The sequence below is a fragment of the Platalea leucorodia genome (assembly GCF_965183815.1).
Source record: "Platalea leucorodia genome assembly, chromosome: 1".
Classification (NCBI taxonomy): domain Eukaryota; kingdom Metazoa; phylum Chordata; class Aves; order Pelecaniformes; family Threskiornithidae; genus Platalea; species Platalea leucorodia.
The window spans coordinates 78374075-78393285 of record NC_138823.1 but is presented as its reverse complement, the minus strand read 5'-3'; the positions used below and the strand labels follow the sequence as shown (position 1 = coordinate 78393285).

At 36.6% G+C, this 19211-nt stretch overlaps 1 protein-coding gene across 2 annotated transcripts in view; it reads right to left on the bottom strand.

Annotated features, from left to right (window-relative positions):
* The window catches only part of ADCY2 (adenylate cyclase 2), a 229908-nt gene that overhangs the window by 50395 nt on the left and 160302 nt on the right, over positions 1-19211 (bottom strand). For both annotated transcript variants that reach the window (XM_082305789.1, XM_082305790.1), the window contains exons 13-15: positions 15858-15927; positions 12825-12922; positions 6295-6379 (exon numbers count right to left, since the gene is read on the bottom strand). In XM_082305789.1, the coding sequence (XP_082161915.1) occupies positions 6295-6379; positions 12825-12922; positions 15858-15927 (253 nt within the window). The remainder of the gene's footprint in view (positions 1-6294; positions 6380-12824; positions 12923-15857; positions 15928-19211) is intronic.

Below are 19211 nucleotides of genomic sequence, written 5' to 3'. Positions count from 1 at the left end.
CAAAATTCAGATTTTTTTTCACATGCTCGTTTTCACTCAGACTTGAAGAAGACACCAAAGTTCAAATCCAAAGAACTGGCTGACAGTGATTACACTGACCTATGCTTGGAGAAGGGTGATTTTTGTATAGAGACAGAAGCTTATACTTTACAAACTTTCTAATGGTCCCATTGTTGATGACAAGGACCAAAGTACTTCAAAATGAGTACTGTAACACCAAGCTTTTGAACTCCATGGTGGCACCTGTAAATCTAAGCCGGGCATTTTGAATCATCCAGGTGAAGAGTCTACTCAACTTCTACTGGATACAACTGGTTTGACAAAAGCTAGAATCCTGAATAAAGAAATAACAGGAAAAACTAAAGTCGGTATCACATTTTTAGTTTCACCATACTTTGCAGTGTTTATTATCCTTCACAAAGAGTCACGTTAAAATGGCCATGTGCTTCACTTCAACTGTCTCATTCAAAGGAAAGAACATGGCAGAGAGCCATATAAATATGCCTTTAGGTGCTCAGAGTTCAGTCCTGGTACTTCCTGTGCTGCTTTCCTCATTCAAGAAAACGTACAATTGCTGTGTTATATGCTATTTTAAGATAAGATGTTCTCAGTCCCTCCTGTCAAAGTTTTTCTTTTTCACATGAAATATTTAAAGAGCCACTGGTTTTCAGAAAGAGCAAACCTGAATGGCTTTTTAAAGACAGTGCTCAAGGTGCTCAAGGAAGGAGTTCTGAATGCTACTTTCTATGTTGACCAAGTCTTCACCTCTAAGTAAGATGCTACCACTCAAAAACTGCCTCACAGCCCTGATCTGTGACCCTATTGTGGTACTTACACATCATGGATATCACCTGTCAGGTAATACACATCAGGAACCTTCAAAACAATCTGGATGCTCTCTGCTTTCGTCCTTATGAATTAACTGTAGGGAAAATTGTTTGCATACTGGACTGTTGGTATTAGGAAGCACACTCAGATATCTCTTTATTTGGAGATAATTTACAATCTCATCTTGGGCAAAGACACTAAAAGGCAGCATTGCTGGATTTTTTAAAAAAAATCAAGATAGTCTTCCTCATCAAAAAATATTAAAAGAGAACTTATTGGCACAAAAGACACAAGAAACATGGTTTTCACCAGGTTAGGCAACTTCTTCATTTGGTCATAATCATATAACTTGTCATAAACATATAACTCAAGAAGGAGTAAGGAGAAGGATTTTTATTACTGAAATCGGTACATTTCTAACCGTTCCTGAAGTCTGAACACAGTACTTAACTTAGCGATGGTGGATTTGCTGTTGCAGTGCCTGTGCTAGAGACTCATCAGAATGACTTTTAGGTTTGATGAGCCTCTTTCATGGACTCTGTTGTAGGTGCCACAGTGCCTCTCTGGGTTCTCCCTGCCTTCCCCCATCCCTGTTTTTATCTGAATTTACAAGCAAAGCCTCACTATTGAAGAAACTGAAGGGCCTCAATCTTTCATTTGTATCTGCATTAAGAGAGACACTCACATCAGAGGTAAGATTCCAGGTTGAAAATAATTTCCAAGTAGTGCTGGTGGTGATATTCCTGTCCTTGCAGGGTGTACACAGTCTTTCTGACTGTTAAGTACCAGTGCCAATTGCTTTAGAGTAAAATACAAATCCCTGCAAACAAAGGTAAAGATTTTGTATCATTTTATACAGTGGCATGGTGTAACGTGACTAATAAATAACATACTCTCTTCTAGCAGGGACAGGACTGCTGACATACTGCTGCGATTTGTTAGATGCTCTGGCGACCTCAAATCAGAGCATCTTCCTCAACTGTGGAGCCAGTTATTTTCTGATGTTTGTTTTGTTGGTATTGTGTTCTGCTTATTCCATGGTTCAATTAGGTATTTAAGAGAGACTATAAACATGTTCAGATGAGATGATAGGAAAGAAATGGTTTTACTTGCAATCTTCCTTGTTAGCTGAAGAAGCTAAATAGGTTTGCAAGTTATAAACATATGCAACAAAAAGCCATTTCATATTAATGGAAAATAACTGGCACAAAGGGTGTGTTGTATCAATTAAGTGCACGCATGTCCCAGGTAATGCAAAGAAATTTTTGAGACAGTATTTGAAACAATGCACAAAGAACATCTGCTTGAGACTAATACTTCTTCAGCAGGCTACCTCAGCTACCACAGAGATCTATCCTTTACATGCTTGGTGTGTTTTTCTCTATTGATTGCATTACCTTTTCCAACGTATCATTTAAGAAACCAGACCTCTGCTTCCTTGCATTCACATCAGGAGGTAAAACACATCTAACAGTTACCAGGTCTGAGGCATTTCACACTCATTCTATGAACTTGTCTATACTTCAAGTAGATAAAGAGAAGAGGCACAGAAAATATATGAGCTAAAGGACAATCACTGTCCTCTATTAGGATGTAATTTGGGAAGGAAACCTCTCAAGGAAAATTCAAAGAAAATATTCAAAATTAATAAAAAAGAATTTTTTCCCTACATTTAAAATAAGAAAATATAAGCCAAAAAGGATCTTTAAGACCAAAAATACTCATAACCTTAAGATTTAACTCTGAATACTGTGATTATCTAAAAAAGTAAAAAAAAAATGCATAGGCACAAAGAAGTAATTAGAATATAAAAAATACAAATCCATTTCAAGTTTCAGGACATACACCAATTTTAGCTAGGGTTGATGAAGGTTTAATGCCTATGGGCAAATGACTGTTTCTATGAGAACTGTGAGCCCTCCCTGCCTTCGGCCTGTTTGCCCAAGACTGGCAGGGGATGATGGGCCACAAAGGCAGGCTCTGGAAGTCTGTAGCCTTGTTATTTGTGCTACCGCTTTTCTGCATCTTTCGGTGGAAACATTCCTATTCTTATTTAATGGCTGATATTATCACTCCACAACAGATTGAGTTGGTCCATGCTGCAGTGCTGCCGAACAGTAAAATCAACTAATAATAAACTCAGAGTGAAAGAGCGGACATAAATCTCTTCTTACATTATTGTAATTAAATTCCATAAGAGCTAGTAATTTTAGCATTACAGTCTGGATGTTTTTTTTTCATTTCATTTTTCCTTTTTTTTTTTCCTTTATGATGAAAATCATACAGAGAAACTTGTTCAGAGTTGGGTTTTGTGTGACTTACTCTGCGGTGGTGACCGCCATTTATAATCGGTGAGACTGAGAGGGCAAAGTGTCAGAGTATTGAGACAAATGCATAATGCAGTGACAGCCAGGTGTCCTAACTTGAACCTAGAATTTGCTGTCTTTGCCAGCACTATGGGCCCCACTCTATAAATCTTGTAAGTCATGTAAATATTTGACTACTACTGCCAGTTTATGTACCGGGTGCAGGTGCCCAGGTTGGTGGTGGGGCCTGCAGGGGCGGCCGGGGCTGCCCCATGCCGGGCACAGCCGGTTCCAGCCGGCTCCAACAGCCCCAGCGCAGGGCACGGCTGAGCCCCTCAGCCACGGGCGGGCGCCTCGGGGAAAGCCTGGGTGAGGAAGGGCAGAAAATATTGGGCAGAGAGAGGAGGAGGGAACAAAAAGAGTGAGAAACAGCTGAGGGAAAAACAAGGTTGGAGGAGGAGGAGGAGGTGCTCCATGCTGGAGCAGATGCCCACACTTCAGCCCATGGAGGACCCATGCTGGAGCAGACGGATGTTCCTGAAGGAACTGCAGCCTGTGGAGGCCCCACGCTGGAGCAGGGTGAAAGTGTTAAGGGAAGAAGCCGCAGAGAGAAATGTTTATGTACTGACCACCTTCCACACTGGCTTGTGCTGCCTGGGGGGAGGTAGAGGAGTCTGGTGTGAAAGAGTGAAGCTGAGTTTGAGAAAGGGGGGAGGAATGGTGTGGCTTTAATGTTTGTTTTTGTTTCTTACTGCCCAAATATATTTTAATTGGCCATAAATTAAATTAATTTTTCCCAAGTTGAGTCTGCTTTGTCTATGATAGTAATTGTGATCTCCCTTCCTTCATCTCAGCCCACGAGCTTTCTCATCCTATTTTCCTCCCCCATCCTGCAGAGCAGGTAGACTGAGTGAGCAGCTGGGTGGGTGTCTGGCCCGTAGCCAAGTCAGGCCCAAAAAATTCTCTTCTTTTTTGTGTATTTTTAGAAGAGAGATATTTGGTGATTTTAAACTCTGTAATTACGTGCAGGTGTGTGTACACACAAGCACATCCACATTTACTACATGCATTCTGCAAGGGAATCCAAAATGTACCCTTTTAGAAAAAGAGGTGGGAAAAACCCACACTGGCAAAAAAAAACCCAAACCCAAACCCAATCAGGATTAGGATGATAAAGCTTGATTTCTGTTAACACTGACACTATAGTGTTAAAACTCAGATATCGATATCTGTCTGCTTCAGAATTTCAGGCTTTTTTTTCTAGAAAGAAAACATTTACAGTTATGGGTCAGATATGCTACTGAAATATAACAGAGGGTGTCACTGTGATTAAAGCTGCAAAACAGTGCTTGGATTTTGACATGAAGGAAGAAATCTTAGGGAGAGGACAGGGGAAAGACAAACCTACTGCCTCTTTTGCTAGTTGCTTCTCATCCATCACCTTACAGAACTACATCCATGTTTGTGAAGGATAGACAGCGCTGCATCAACTATGGTCATAACTTACTGAAAGGCTTCTTAGCAGCATAGCTTCTGCATTAGAGTAGCTGAACTCATAAAGACATAGCCATAAATAGCTCCTCTTCAAGCTATTTAGGTTAGAACATGACATCTCACAAGTCAACAGAAAAGCAATGATACGTCTCCATTTCTGGGAAGTATTTACAGTACACACAAGACATAGGAAAAACATCATTGAAAGTAGGTGTTAGATATTATCCAAGTAGCTCAACTCCTCAACTCTGACCTGGGATATTTGCTTAGACATCCCTTTAAATGCAGAAAAATACATTTGTATTCCTCCTAAGCTACATTACAAATAAAAGCCCCAGGAGAATATATGTCCCAACACTTCTTGATACCATTTCATTGGCACCTCCTTTTCCTACAGGAAAAAGGCTGGCTTTTCCTTGAAGGATTTTTTTTTTTTTTTAATTTGCTTATTCAACAGCAGTACTCTGACTCCACCATTTTACTCTTACATCAATAAAAACCAGCAATCAAGCATGACATTACATGAGAACTAATTTTAGGTGTTAAGTAATAGCAAGACCTCTAGGACCTCACTCCAAGGATTTAAAATATTTAAAAATACTGTTGCATTATATCTCAGATTAATTCCTGAGCAGTGGCAGCACCCCTACCTTATTGGAAAGACAACTGAAATGTAGATTAATTACATTTTCTTAAAAACATGTCCTGGTTAATTACAAGCCTCACAAGGGAAGAGGGAGAAATTATAAAATCCCGTTTCCTCTGTTTCTTGCTTCAACTGCCCGGCCACCTTTCCTTACTGTTTTACTGCATCGTAATGTAATTGTGTTTCCCCTGTGCATGTTTTGCTTTTTTATAAAAGATCTTTCTCTCAGCTTTCTCCATGGGAGCTTGTGGAAAAATACAAAGGTAGAGAAGGAGAAGTGGAGATTAAGTGACAAGTATACAGATAGTTTTATTCTAGATTACACGCCAAATTCAAATTGCCTTCACTTTCTTACAAATCCTGAAATACCTTATTCTAGATGGACTTATATGTTGGATCTATTTGAGAATGACTGAAAGGAGGACAATAATACTTGTAAATTATATTGTGAAATGTTGAAAGGTTTGTCCAAATCTTGAATTAAATTAAATTCTCAAATTCAGCATATTATTGGGTACACTAATAGGCATTACAATAACACCCGGACCACTCAATAGCAAAATTAGAATTTTACTATAAAATTTTTATATATCAAATTAAATTGTTATCGTGAAATATTCTCTAAACTCAGAAAATTATCGTATACAATAATTAAACAAATACACAGTCCCCCAAATTAAAGCACTCATAAGATGAGGCACCTGAAAGCAAAATAGCAAAGATTTTGAAAAGACAATCAAACAAACAATGATGCAAACTTCTCAGAGGATCCAGCTTCACATGGGGGGAAGAGAATATCAGTGTAGGTACAGTCATTGCACTGGCATTTTCTATTTTTCAGATAAATGAGGACATTTTATAGTAAGTTAACATAGACAAAACAATGTCCTCAGAAGCCTGAGCGTGCAAGCCTTTCTCATTTAACTGGTACTCTGCAAAGGCAGAGTGACTTGCCAAAATCAGAACACGTTATTTAAAAGAAACCATTAACTACCGGATTACATTTCCTTGAATACCTACCAAAAGCTGTCCAGCGAAGCAGATAAACAAAATGAAGGAAAGCAAGAGAAATGCAGCGCCAAATGAAATTCCAAGAATAGAGGTTCTGCGAGAAATAAGAAAACGTGTATTAATTTCTCTGTTACAAATTTGTAGCATGACTTTTCTTGGCGTATAATACTGACGATATGAAAAATTACCATGTGCAAGTTGCAACTTCCAAACATCAACACCATGGGAAAACAATTTCAATCCTTACCAGAATGACAGGCCTTTTTCCTGCCATTTTCTTCATGCAGGAATGCTTGAACTGGCTTTACCTCTCACTTTGCGAAACTATTACCATGAGAAGATAATAATTTCCACACAAATAATTTAAATGACAGAGTGCATTAACAGCAGCAATGTTTTGTTTTGTTTTGTTTTTACTTTAGAAAGCCTGTATTAAATAAGATCCTTATTGCTTTATTTTTATGCTGTTGGTTTTATAATTTTAAGAGCCTAAGAGATATACAAAATGAACTTGTTGGTAGTGTACATTCCCCCCCAAAGGTAGGAAAACCAATAGCATGGGACAATGATGCCCATTTTTCAGTATCTCACAGCTAGAACATATGATATGTGTGATGCTGCAGTCTCTCTATCAGTAAGGGCCCTAATGCAGTCACTGCTATTTCATGAATAGATAGGGATTCAACACCTCTGCAAACTCCACTTTGTATCAAATTTGACTGGCTGGCCAGTAGATTCTGAAGTACTGGAGGACAGGATAGGAAGTAAAACTAAACACCATGAAGAAAAGAAGAAAACAACAACAGACTTTAAATGAGAAAAAAATGAGTAATCTATACTTTTCCTGAAATCATCCTTACTCACTGTTCTAGCTCATGCTTTTCTTGTGCGTTATAAATAGGAAAGTCTAGCCAAAATAGCATCACTGGATACTCAGTAAACAGAAACAGGGATGCAGAAACAATCTGTGCATGCATTCATTACACAAATGTGGAAATCTCTCTATATGAATACCACAGTAGGGCATAATTGCTCCATCAGGCACCATACAAGAGCTACTTAGCATGGCTGCCTAGGGAAAGATGCAGTGGGACCTAATTATGTTTAATGAATGCCGAGAGCAGATCAGAAGCTCTGGACCAACTGAGTTGTTTAAGCAAGGGAACTAGATGCCATCATGAAGTCCCTCACCTGAGCGTCTGCTTTCAGTTTTAACCACAGATTTGACATTTTTACAGAATTAAAAAATATCTCTCAACTCCTTTGAGCACCAGCAAATATCTTACTTTATCGAACCTTATATGCTAGAAATATTGGCATGACATTTTAGAAATAAGTTTTATAATCCCTTGCTTTTTCCACAAAACCATAATAAATGTGACATGTTAGGTTAGCTCCTCTATAAATGTACGATTCAGAATTAAAATACGTTATTAATAAAAGCATACATTTCTGTTCTTTAGAGATGCCACCTGAATTAAAATATATGCATTTTAGAAACTATAATACTAAAAATTTAGGAGTAGAACTCTACGGATCAATTTCCTTAGATTACATACAAATATTGGAAAACATTTTGATCTGTTTCAACAACAGTGTTATAGAAGCTATTTTCAGGAAAGAACAAAAAAGCATTAATTTCACAAACCCATTTGATGCCATCTTGCTGCCATTAAAAGCATTTTGGAGAATAATTTATGAGCTTCCCTGCCAATCCTTCAGAGAACCTTTTATATGGTAAGTATTCATCAGATTTTGTGTCGATGTGAACAGCTGATGAAAAACCAACAAATGGCAATTCACAAAATATATTAATCTTGAAATAATGGTTCTTTTAGAAGTTATTTGAAAATCATTATTGCTTATGAATTCATGTTCTCCAAGAATTTCTCACTGAGAGTGAGACAGTAAGCTGTACATCTGTGTATGTAAAACTATAGTCTCTACTCTTAGGAATTTAAAATCTAGCAAGCAACAGAAGAGATGAAAGAATGTAATTAACAGGCTTATTTTTTATATATGCATAAACACTTCCAATCATACATGTCCTTCAGGTAAGATTCGAGTAACCATTCCTGCATTTCAAACTATTGCTATTCTTTCTCTGATACAAAGGATACAAAAAAGGAGCCTGCACAACTTAAGAAATGATTCAACACAAGAATAGCCTTGAGTCAAGTTTGGAGTGCATCCTTGTAGAAGAAGAAATGAAGATGTTTGTGAGAGAAACTGGAGAGCAAGGGAAATTAAATTAACATGGCATAAGGAGAGCTTATGCAAAGAGTACTTAATCATGCGGGCAACAGGCAAGAAAAAAAAGTGTTTGTAGCTGTTTTATGTTATCAATGATGCTATTGGGGTGGCACAAGAAAAAGAATTACATAGCAACATGAACAAGATTCTGATTATCAGGACAAAGAGAAAAGGACTGAGGATAAGGATAAGGAAAAGGAAAAATGGTATCTTAGAATCCAGATTTGAGTGGTGAATACAGAGAAAAAAAAGATGTAAGATTTTTGCTCCCCACACCCCCTTCTTTTCTGGGAACAGCAGGACTTTTGTTTCAGTTAGGCTAAGCCGAAATAGTTTCATGCTGCTCCTAGAAGGAAAGAAGTAGGCTGAAAATGCTATCATGGGAAGCAAAATACTAAAAATTAAGTGCCACCGTAAACAAGCCTCATTTGAGGCGACGACCATAAGAAAGCCATAACATGCATTTATTTTTTGTCACTGGAACATTAATAAAACAGTACAGGTCTTTACAGTAAACTAATCTCGCCTCTATTGTGTAGAGTCATCAAACCTATTGTACAAGGCACCAAATGCATTGCATTGACAGATTCGGGCAAACCATTTTGTCAAAAGAGCACCTGGGATCCCATAAGCCAGCTGACTTTTTACCTGTCTCTTCCTATGCTTCAAGGAATGCCCTCATTTCTGCAAGGTCTGCTCTCTGCTACGGTGCCCCACCAGGAACCCTGACAGGACAAACCTTGACAATAACCTACAGAGGGACAGTGTTTAAAACTGCAGAAACAAACTGAGAACTTCACAGGCTTCAGACAGTTCCAAGTCTAAATAATTTATCATCTTGGCTATCCTTCTCATATTTTTCTGGTTTCATCAGTAAATATCTGTTTTGAATAATTGATTTTTAATTTTTTGAATAATTCTTTTTTTTCAGGTGGTATGAGATTGGAGAAAAAATTGTATTTATACATACTTATGTCTTGTTGGTAACACTTCAACTGAAAAATAAAAATTTATTATGAAGATAAAGATACTGAAAAATAGAGAAGAGAACATATTCTTTCTACACTTTTGTAACTTTTAGGAAAATATGTGACTTATGCCACATGTCCCTTAATGGGACGTAAGGAATTTCCTTAGCTTGCCAGGTAATTAACATTCATGTTTTGAACTATTTGATTGCAAATTCTCTTGTGGTGATAAAAACATAATGAAGCAATTACAAATGACAATTATACAAGGCAATACTGAATTCAGACTTTTTTGTTATCTAATAGTAGCTATTTCTTTCTTAATTTGACTGATGCTTTCACTAAGCCATTGATGGATTCAATGGCTATGTAGACTAACTATGTAGGCAGTTTCAGTGTTTCAGTGTTATTATAACTCCACTTGAGTTTTTTTTTTTTTTAAATCAGATGCAGCAGAAAAATAGCTAGTAATGGTGGTTTTCTTTTGTTTATACTGTCTTATATTTTACACGCCTGCTTTCAGAGAAAGTTTTTAAGTACTACCTTTTCTATGAAGAAATTCAGCTATGCCTGACTGCAAGTATTATGTTAAGGCCTCCTAACCATCTTCCATGGATAGAACAAGGTGATTGTTAGCTTGGCATGACTCCAGACAAAAAGACACTATTTCCTGAACATAGCAGCCTCAGAGAGCAAAGACTTGGGAAGAATCTTAAACGTAGCCCCAAACAAATCCCTTACTCGAATAGCACAAGAAGTAATTCCTGTTCACTAGGAATATACTTTGATCAGTTCACCAGTTTGCATTTCAAAAAACAACACTACCAATTCCATGTTAGTTGACTGTTTCCCTAAATAAAGAATGTAGGGTTGTCATGAATTACTCGATACTTCTCTCACTTGGTAAACCAAGAATGCTAGAGAGCCACTGAAGGCCTGTTCCGAGGAAATGTAATGATCAAGATTTGCTGTCATTTTAATGTCACAATAAAGACCTACTCCTCATGATACATTTCACCCCAAGATATTGTTTACTTGATCAAATTTATATTTACCACTTTGTGTAAAGTTTATTATGAAAACACCACATCAGTTTATTGACCCCGGGGAAATGAAAACATTAATTATTTCAGCTTTGAAATAAATGTCTCGTGATCTTGGAGATATTACTTATGACTTGCAACTTGCTGGATGTTACTCACCATCAAATATCTCCAAATCTACTTTAAAGCAGCAGGTGGTGCGGCTGCACAGAAATCAATGAATGATATTACACTGCTGGAAAACCAGATTAATGGAATAGTGAGTCAATAAAACACAATGACAGATGTAGTTTATCTCCCTATTCACCATTTAAAAATCCTGTAGAATTTTTGGAAGAAAACAAAAACAAAAAAGGTTTTTTAGACTAAACTATGATTTATTTATTTATTTTTTATTTGTTTATTTTTTGCTGAAAGGAAATAGCATTTGAAGCACTGGAGTACGTTCAATTTAAGCTACATTTGTGGTGACTCCATACACGGGTGATTTTTCAACTTGTTTTTTTTTTTTATTTGCAATGCTCCCAGTTTTCCAGCAAAGATGCAGATGCCTGTATAATACCTTGCCTTTCTGTCTTCCATTTTTGCATCTCTTAAATTAACCCACAGACCCCTTGAAGCTGAATACCATTCATGTTGGTAATAATACCTGGATTTTACACTCTTCCTTTTGCAATTTAGTATGCAGCCCTATAAAAGGACCAAAAGATAATTTACATTTTGGTAATGAAAATGATAAATGATATGTATCTTTTGCTCTGATGGTAGAAAGAGATCATGTAATATAAGCATATGCTTTTACAAGTTGGAGAACACTTAGTTGAATACAGCTCCCTAAAGTTCACTGATTTCAAGTATCTGATATATTTTATTGAGCTACATAATTGGTTTAAGAGATATAAGGATATAGCAAAATGAGCATACCACTACATGTATGATAGGTGACAAATCTAGACTAATTTTCATGACTGAAATCAAAACATAAAAACAGATTCATAAATCATACTGCTGGAAGGCAGTTTGGTTTTTGGTATATCACAAACCATGAATTTCCCTGAATTAATTCCTGTACTAATCAAAATACAGTATGAGCTTGTAAAATATACTCATGCAAAATGACAAATAAAATTGGTCATGAGTCTTAATTTCATATTTTGCAATAGTGATGCCTAAAGTCAGACTGAACCATGTGCAGAATACTGCTGAACTCCTGGAAGAGTGTCCCTTTGCGGCTTCTGTCTCCGTGTTAGAAACTAGCTGGGAAACCCTTTGCAAAGAAAATGCTGTGACATCTAAATAGAAGTCCATAAAGCTTTATACATGTTATAAAACAAGTCTGCAGTATGAAAAGTCAATTTATAATGACCTAACAGTTCCTTCTGGCTTTGAATTAAAATGTGAGTAAGTACTACAGCACAAGACCAATCCATCAACTGAGGTTATAAATACTACTCCTGAAAGCACTGCACATCAGAAAAGACTATGAGTGAAGAAATACTGTATCACAGGGAATATACAGTGTTGGCTTTGGAAACAATTGCTATAAAACAAACATCAACTTTCCACTACGTAAACAATCAACAGCAAAATTCCATTTTAAGAAGTCTAATAAAATATTACGTATTGGAACTGTCTCCAGTTTTCTCAGGCTTTCTAGAACATGAACAGATAGAAAAATAGCTGATTTATATGCTCAAATATAAATTAGCTCATAATATATAAATTCTGATAAAAGTAATTATTCCAGCAATTGATTATAATATTTTAAAATTAGTTTTAAAAAGAGACATTTTATGAATAGTAATGTGTTTGCATGCTGAATATAGCAGTATTATCACAGTAATATGTTAAATGCTTTTATTTAATCACAGTCCCAATTCTGCAATCCATTTTGTCCCACTTCAACATCCAATTGTCACGCTTATTTTACATGTAATTTTAGTTGCACAAGCTTATATCTTGTATTACTTTTTTTTACACATATGAATCTCATTCCTGTCATCACCACACATTTTTAAATGCAAAGAGAAAAACTAAAATGAATGAAAAATGGATACTAACGCTCGGCACCACGCTATTGACAGTGTTTAAAATTAGAAACAAGCATAACTTTGAAAATGGGCTGAACTCCTCAGTCATCTTCTCTGTTCAATTTAATTTCCATGAATTGACCTCTGTAATCCGACAATTCCAAAAGTTTTTACTTATACATTTTTATTTTTTACATTAATGAGCACATATACGTAGGAATGAGTACACGTTAAATACCACTTACTTTGGTAATACCAGAATCTGCACAACAAAAATGCAGAAGAATATGAGACAGGCACAAGTCACATAATACTTAAATGCAGGCAGAGTAGTTGCTCGATACTAGAAGAAAAAAAAAAAGCAAATGTTAAAAACACAATTTCCAAAACAGATAAAATACCACTCAACTGAAATTTCAGCTTAAGGATGCAGGTATGTGTAGGCAGTCTTTAGCAACAGTAAATTTCCTGTTGTTCAATGACTTCCACATCCACTCATATAGGGCTAGGGATTATCAGGCATAGTACTGAATCCTTTTACTTCTTGAAGAACAGGTTAAGTAGCCACATCAAATGTTTTTGTCTCGTTCCTCCGCAGAACAGGATATCCCAAATTCATCATAAAAACTTTAATTAAAAAAAAAGTGAAAGCATTTTTAAAAATTTTTAAGAATGGCCAACCATTCTTAGCCGATTCCATGAATGGGCTGAAACAGTTATAAAAAATGTAACAGTCATTTAGACAGGAAACTTCTGAGGACACAAAGCAGCAAAGTGCAAACTGTGCTAGAGATGTGTATAAACGTTCTATTTCCAACAGCGTAGCTAGCAATCATACTGATATTTACTGGGGCTATATTATTACTTCAATTAAAATATTTTATGTCTGTGTTAAAGGCCTCATATGTCCACTGATACTACTAAACACTTGATAGTCTTAGGAGAGAGTCAATTTGATCTGTTTTGTCATGGAAAAAAATCTATTTATGAATCTCTAATTAGCCTGTCTAGAGACATAAGTATTAAGCAATGAAATATTTATCAGAGTTGTTCTGCTATTTGAGATAGATATGTCTAGATTGGAACCAATTAAGTACTCAAAGGGAAATGACCTAAGTGTTGGGCCTATTAAAGTTACTTACCCTATGGAAGTTTTTTTCAAAGGGTAAGAGTTTAAGATTTGATTATTAAAAAAATATGTACCAAAAATTATTTTCACAAAGTGCTCAAAATGCAAACTTCATAAAATGCAAAGTGCATGAGCTGCGCTTTCTAACTGCAAGCACACAGCTGTGTCTTTGTGCTTAGTGCCAAGTTCTGTCCTTGAAACTTGTGCACCAAACTTTACGTGAACGTGTAGAAATTGAGTTTAGCAACCCAACAGCTTTTTTTCACTTCTGAATTGTATGACAAGTTAAAAGCAATTCTTATCACATACCTAACTGAATTTCAAGGTACAAATATTTGCTCAATGGGTACGTTTGCAGCAAGTTTTGTTCTTCCATCTGTTGAATATGTTTGTTGTTTCTTAATGGTCTTGTCCAACAATTTTGGACCTTGAGGTGCTGCTAAAACCTCAAAAAAATCCAACTCAATTGTGAATTAATTTCAGTGTTTCACACTTCTCCAGACATTTCCCAATGAAGTCAGGGAACTCACTGCTTAGGTTAAATAATTATTTTGCTTTATTACCTTGCTATACTTTCAGGTCCTACATGGCCTGAAAGACTCCTGTTTAAATCAAAAGCAGGCTTCTTACTGAGTTCTTTAAAGTCAAGACTGGAATGGAGAGTCATTCAAAGGCAGTGAAGAAAGATATTAAAAAGCCAAATCCAAAAAGAACAATTAGTTCTTTGCCGTTCCATAGCATTCTACAGTCTAAAAGAGATTAGACTCCTACAGGGAGCATCTGCACAGCTGAATAACTTAGCTCCCTGATTTTCTCCCAAGTTCTGATTCCCTGATTGTCCAAAGTGCACATATGATGGTTTTCTCTCAAGTTCTCTTTCAGAATTTATCGGTTAGTACCACCCACATTAAAATCTGAATGTGTTCCTAGGCACACCTTTGATCCACTGAGTGTACCCTTTAAACACTATGGATGAGACCAGACCAGCTCTAGCTTCTTCTCTCTTGTGCCATCTTCTAAACAGCCTCAACAAGCCTTGAAACTTGTTTCACCCTAATGCATTGCCAAGGACATACAACGCATGCCTTTGGCAGCTGGCCATAAGAATACTATTCTGCTGAGCTGTGAAAGAATCTGAAAATTATTTCAGATGTTTTGAACTGAAAGATATCTACAAAAATAATAAAATATGTATTTGAGCACCACATGGGACCCAGAGGATACTTGCACCTATGCTGTACAGTGTGAACACAGTATGGTAATACTTCCTCTACCCCATTCTCATCAGGTTCACTCATTTATACAGTCAGTTGTGGTCAAACCTACATCTTACTTCCCTGAAGGACAGCGTAACTATTCAGCTATCAGCTGCCCTATGCTTATGAGAAAGCAGAAAGAGGCAACTCTCCAGTCTTCCTGCTGAAGCTGTGTCAGTATGTAGAAATACACTCAAGCTCTACAAGGCCATGAAACAAATAAGAGGCCCGACTTTCTAGGCTAGTGGTCATGACAGTCACCTAAAAGGGAGGAATCTTTCATTCTGATCATTACTCCAAGGACTAGAAAAAATATCATTTACTCCATTTGTACATACATGTCTCAAATATGTTTTATCACACATATTAGTCAGAAAAGCATTTTTTCTTAAAAACATTTATAGTATTGTATCCCCGGAATTACTGTGAGCATCAACTGCATATGGAGAAAACTAACAGGCAACTGAATTCATTACAAGACTACCATTACTACAGGTGGTCTTTGAGATATGGCAAAAGAAAAAAAAATAAAAAGAGTGGAGTCTGATAAATGCCTTTTGAGGATGTAGATGATGGAACTTAGGAATTCTTTACTCCAGTTACATCAAATTTGGACTATCAAACCTCCTCCCACTTCTGCAAGACCATGAAAATTTAAAGAAATTCAATTGAACTGCACAGCCCTACAAACAGGAAAGCAGTCTCAGACATCACACTCAAAAAATTTCTTCCATAAATGAGATGATAAAATATTATTGTAAGGTTTGAGCACTTCTCCCTGCAGGAAATGTGCTGTGGCCATGGCTCTGTGTTACAAAAGCAAGGTATACAAGCCTCACTTAGGTTGAGGCAAAGAACGAATCAACTGTGAATTTGCAGTGAAAATAACTTACTTCTTTTTCCAGAGTCTTATTATAGAAAAGAAGTGATATTCTTTGAATGTCTTCAGATTTAAGCCACTGCCTAGAAGAGAAAAGGAACATTATAACTGACATATGAATAAAGCAGTCTTGTCTTTTTATATTAGTGAAATGCAGTAAAATAAGAAAATCACTTTGAAGAAAGCAAGTTCTTGTGTATTCCAATGTATATGTTGAATTGCACTGACAGTAAAAGCAGAAACTACAAATCCCCTCTCCCTTTTGACTTCTATTGCTAATGTACGCATGAAACAAAAGCTCAGATGAACCATTTTTTCTGTGGATCATTCCTAAGGACAATCAAGGGAGAGATTTACATGATGTAATTCTGACATTGACATTCCACTCATGTCAAAAATACTGTAGTATATCCAGCGCACAGAAGAGAACCTGACATAAAACCAGTCCTTGACAAGGTACCTTTAAGAAGCACACTGTTACAATATGCAAGAGTGGCAGGTAAATTACACTTTACCAAATCCTATTCCGAACAAAAATGTAAAAAACATTATTAAAAGAGGTAGAGCGATTTTGTCTTTGAGCTGTATTAGTATCTTGACCATGACCCTCCCTCATCACAGGTAGATTTTGATCTTTTTACTGATTATAAAAACTTCTTCCCTGCGAAATACAAAATAGAATAAGTACTTGCATTGAAATGAAAAAATCTATTTTAAAAGAAGTGAATCTTCACAAAAGCTTGACATAACTTTTACAACATGAAATGTTCTTGTATGAAAGTCTACATTTAGTTTAATGGACACTTGAAAAGGAACAGAATATTTAATCTTCAAGAGGTTTAGGTTGCTTGCACCTCAAGGGGACTAGGCGAATTTTAAAAAACATTTAAGCAGACTACTTCTGTGAATATGCAATATTTGAGCTTGAACAATAATAGCAGTGCTTGAGATTTTTTTGCAACCTTTCCAGCAATAACTTTAAATTAGGTTTTAAGCTAGTAGTGTAGCTAATGCCTTCTAAATAAAAGGGAATGTCTCAACTGACAGGCTGCAATGCAAATAAGTAGCAGCAATGAACCACAGTGGAATATATCCTAAATTAAGGTCCTGGGAGAACAGGAGTGGACAGAATGGAGTGTAAGCTATTAGCTTTGATTTGTGAAATCTAAAATATTTGTTTCCTTGCCTGGGAGACTGTCCCTGTTCCTGTGCAATCAGTTTCATAATAAAAAGGGGATGAAAACATATTCAGTTCTAGGCATGCTTAATTCAAAAATATATTTCCCAGTTTGCTCTGCAATGTCTCACATCTACGTCTGATCACAATTAGGATTGTGGGAAGAAACAGATATGATAGGCTGTTGTACATATAGCATGATTTTGTTTGGGTCCAACTGTAATCTACTGGAGAAAACATTCAGTTGGTGGAATATTTTTGGTAAACTGTGAAAATTAAGTGCAAGCCTTTTTCCATTTAGTTGTAAAAATTGAACAAAAAGTAACCCTCTTCTCCAAGTTGTTAACTAGTTTCCCTTTTTTTCTTATGGTATCTGACTGATTTAATTACCATTACAACACTGCTAAAAAGTTCTGTTTGTGGATCTACTCCCAAAGGCCTAATTTGCTCTGTACACACTTGATCACATGTGAAGTCAGTAGTGCCATTTAGAGCAAATGCTGCTTCATACTCCACATTACAAGCTCACGTTTTCAGGAGCTTTTAGTTCTACTTTAAAGCTCAGGTTTTAGGTAGCAGGTGCCGAGAGGTCTGAGATGAGGGAAACAGTATAACACAGACAAATGGAAGTGGAGAGTAAGTACAGAAGAGGGAGCACAAAGTCACATACCTTTGGCACAGAGATAAGGGGTGAAAAATTCTGCCTACAGCCTGACTCCCTGATGAGCCTAAAAGTTACTGAAGTATCTGCAAGTACGTGGGGATATGCCTTCTGGGAAGCTAAGTACCAAATTTCTGTTTAAATTCTTTTGCAATTCAAGGAACAGAGACAGAGAGCTGAATTTTGCCTGTATCCACAGAGGCATGTGGTTTGATAGCGCTTGTACCGATTAACAATGTACAGCAAGGAATTGTGCACAGAGCATCGCAGCCACCATGACTTAAAGAAAAAAGAGAAGAAAGAAAGTGTGTCTCTTTATTATAGTAACCTAGTTTTCAAAGAGGAAATAACTTTAGTTCCCTCTGCAGGTATATATTTAGCTAGCAGTTCCCTATCCATCCATTACATGTCCTACAGAAGTTCCCTAACCACAAAGGTTCAGGGTGGCATAGCTAGGGCTACTCATCCCTCTCCTGTGCAGGACGGGCACTCTGCAGCCAGGAATACTTTGTTCAAGGTATGGGGAAAAGAAACGTGGAGAAAATATGATGTTGCACCCTAATGGCTAAGGCAGTCAGCTGAGAGACAGAAGCTCTTTGATCCTCACTTGCTCTTTTAAATGTGTATTTACATATCTTTTAATGTAGTGCTCTCACAGAATAATAATGAATAAACAGGTCATAACTTTCCTCATGGAATTTTGCAAGGAGCATTGCCAACTAAATCTACTACTCTGAATCATGCTATAAGGCCAGTCAGCTGCTTTTTAGATGCCACAGTTTCATGTATATTCCAGAAGAAGGAATTGAACCCAGATGCCCCGAGTTACTGACAGTGTGTGCATGTGGCGCTTGACAGTTTTGTGGAAAGATAGCTAACCAGCAGGAAAGCAGTGAGTGAGGGAGCCCAGAGAAAATGCTACACTGCTTTAAAAACCTGAGGTACCATTTGAATATGTACTGCACTATTTTACACTGTGTAAAAACAGTGATTCATTTGGACTACGGCTTTGTCTTGGACTAAGAAGATCCAGACACGACATTCCCTTATCTTCCAGTTACTGGCTGTTAAACATCTGGGCATGTAATGTCCAAAGACCCACATATTATGACAATTTCCTTGCAACCAGTTACTTTTTTCACAGAATGACACATGGCAAAGAACCATGATGTGGATGAAAAAGATCATGCTGACAGCTCAAGGTGGAAGAAACAATGACTCTGTACAATCAATGTTTGTTTTTTAATTATTTTAATGAAATTTTCTAATTAAAAAGGTTAAAAGAATGGTAATTTTAGTACCATGTTCTATGTGCAATGATTTTTTTTAAAATTTCTTCATTCAGTCATAGACCTATTCACTATACAATCCAAACTCTACAGTTAAAAACATATAGAAATACCAGTTTTCTCATAGATTTTCTTAAAAGTTTGCTTCTTGATTCATAAAAGCAGAAGATTTATCTTCATGATCACTCTATTAGTTTAGTTGATAGTGTTATTTTTATTTTACAGCCAAAAAATTGAGGC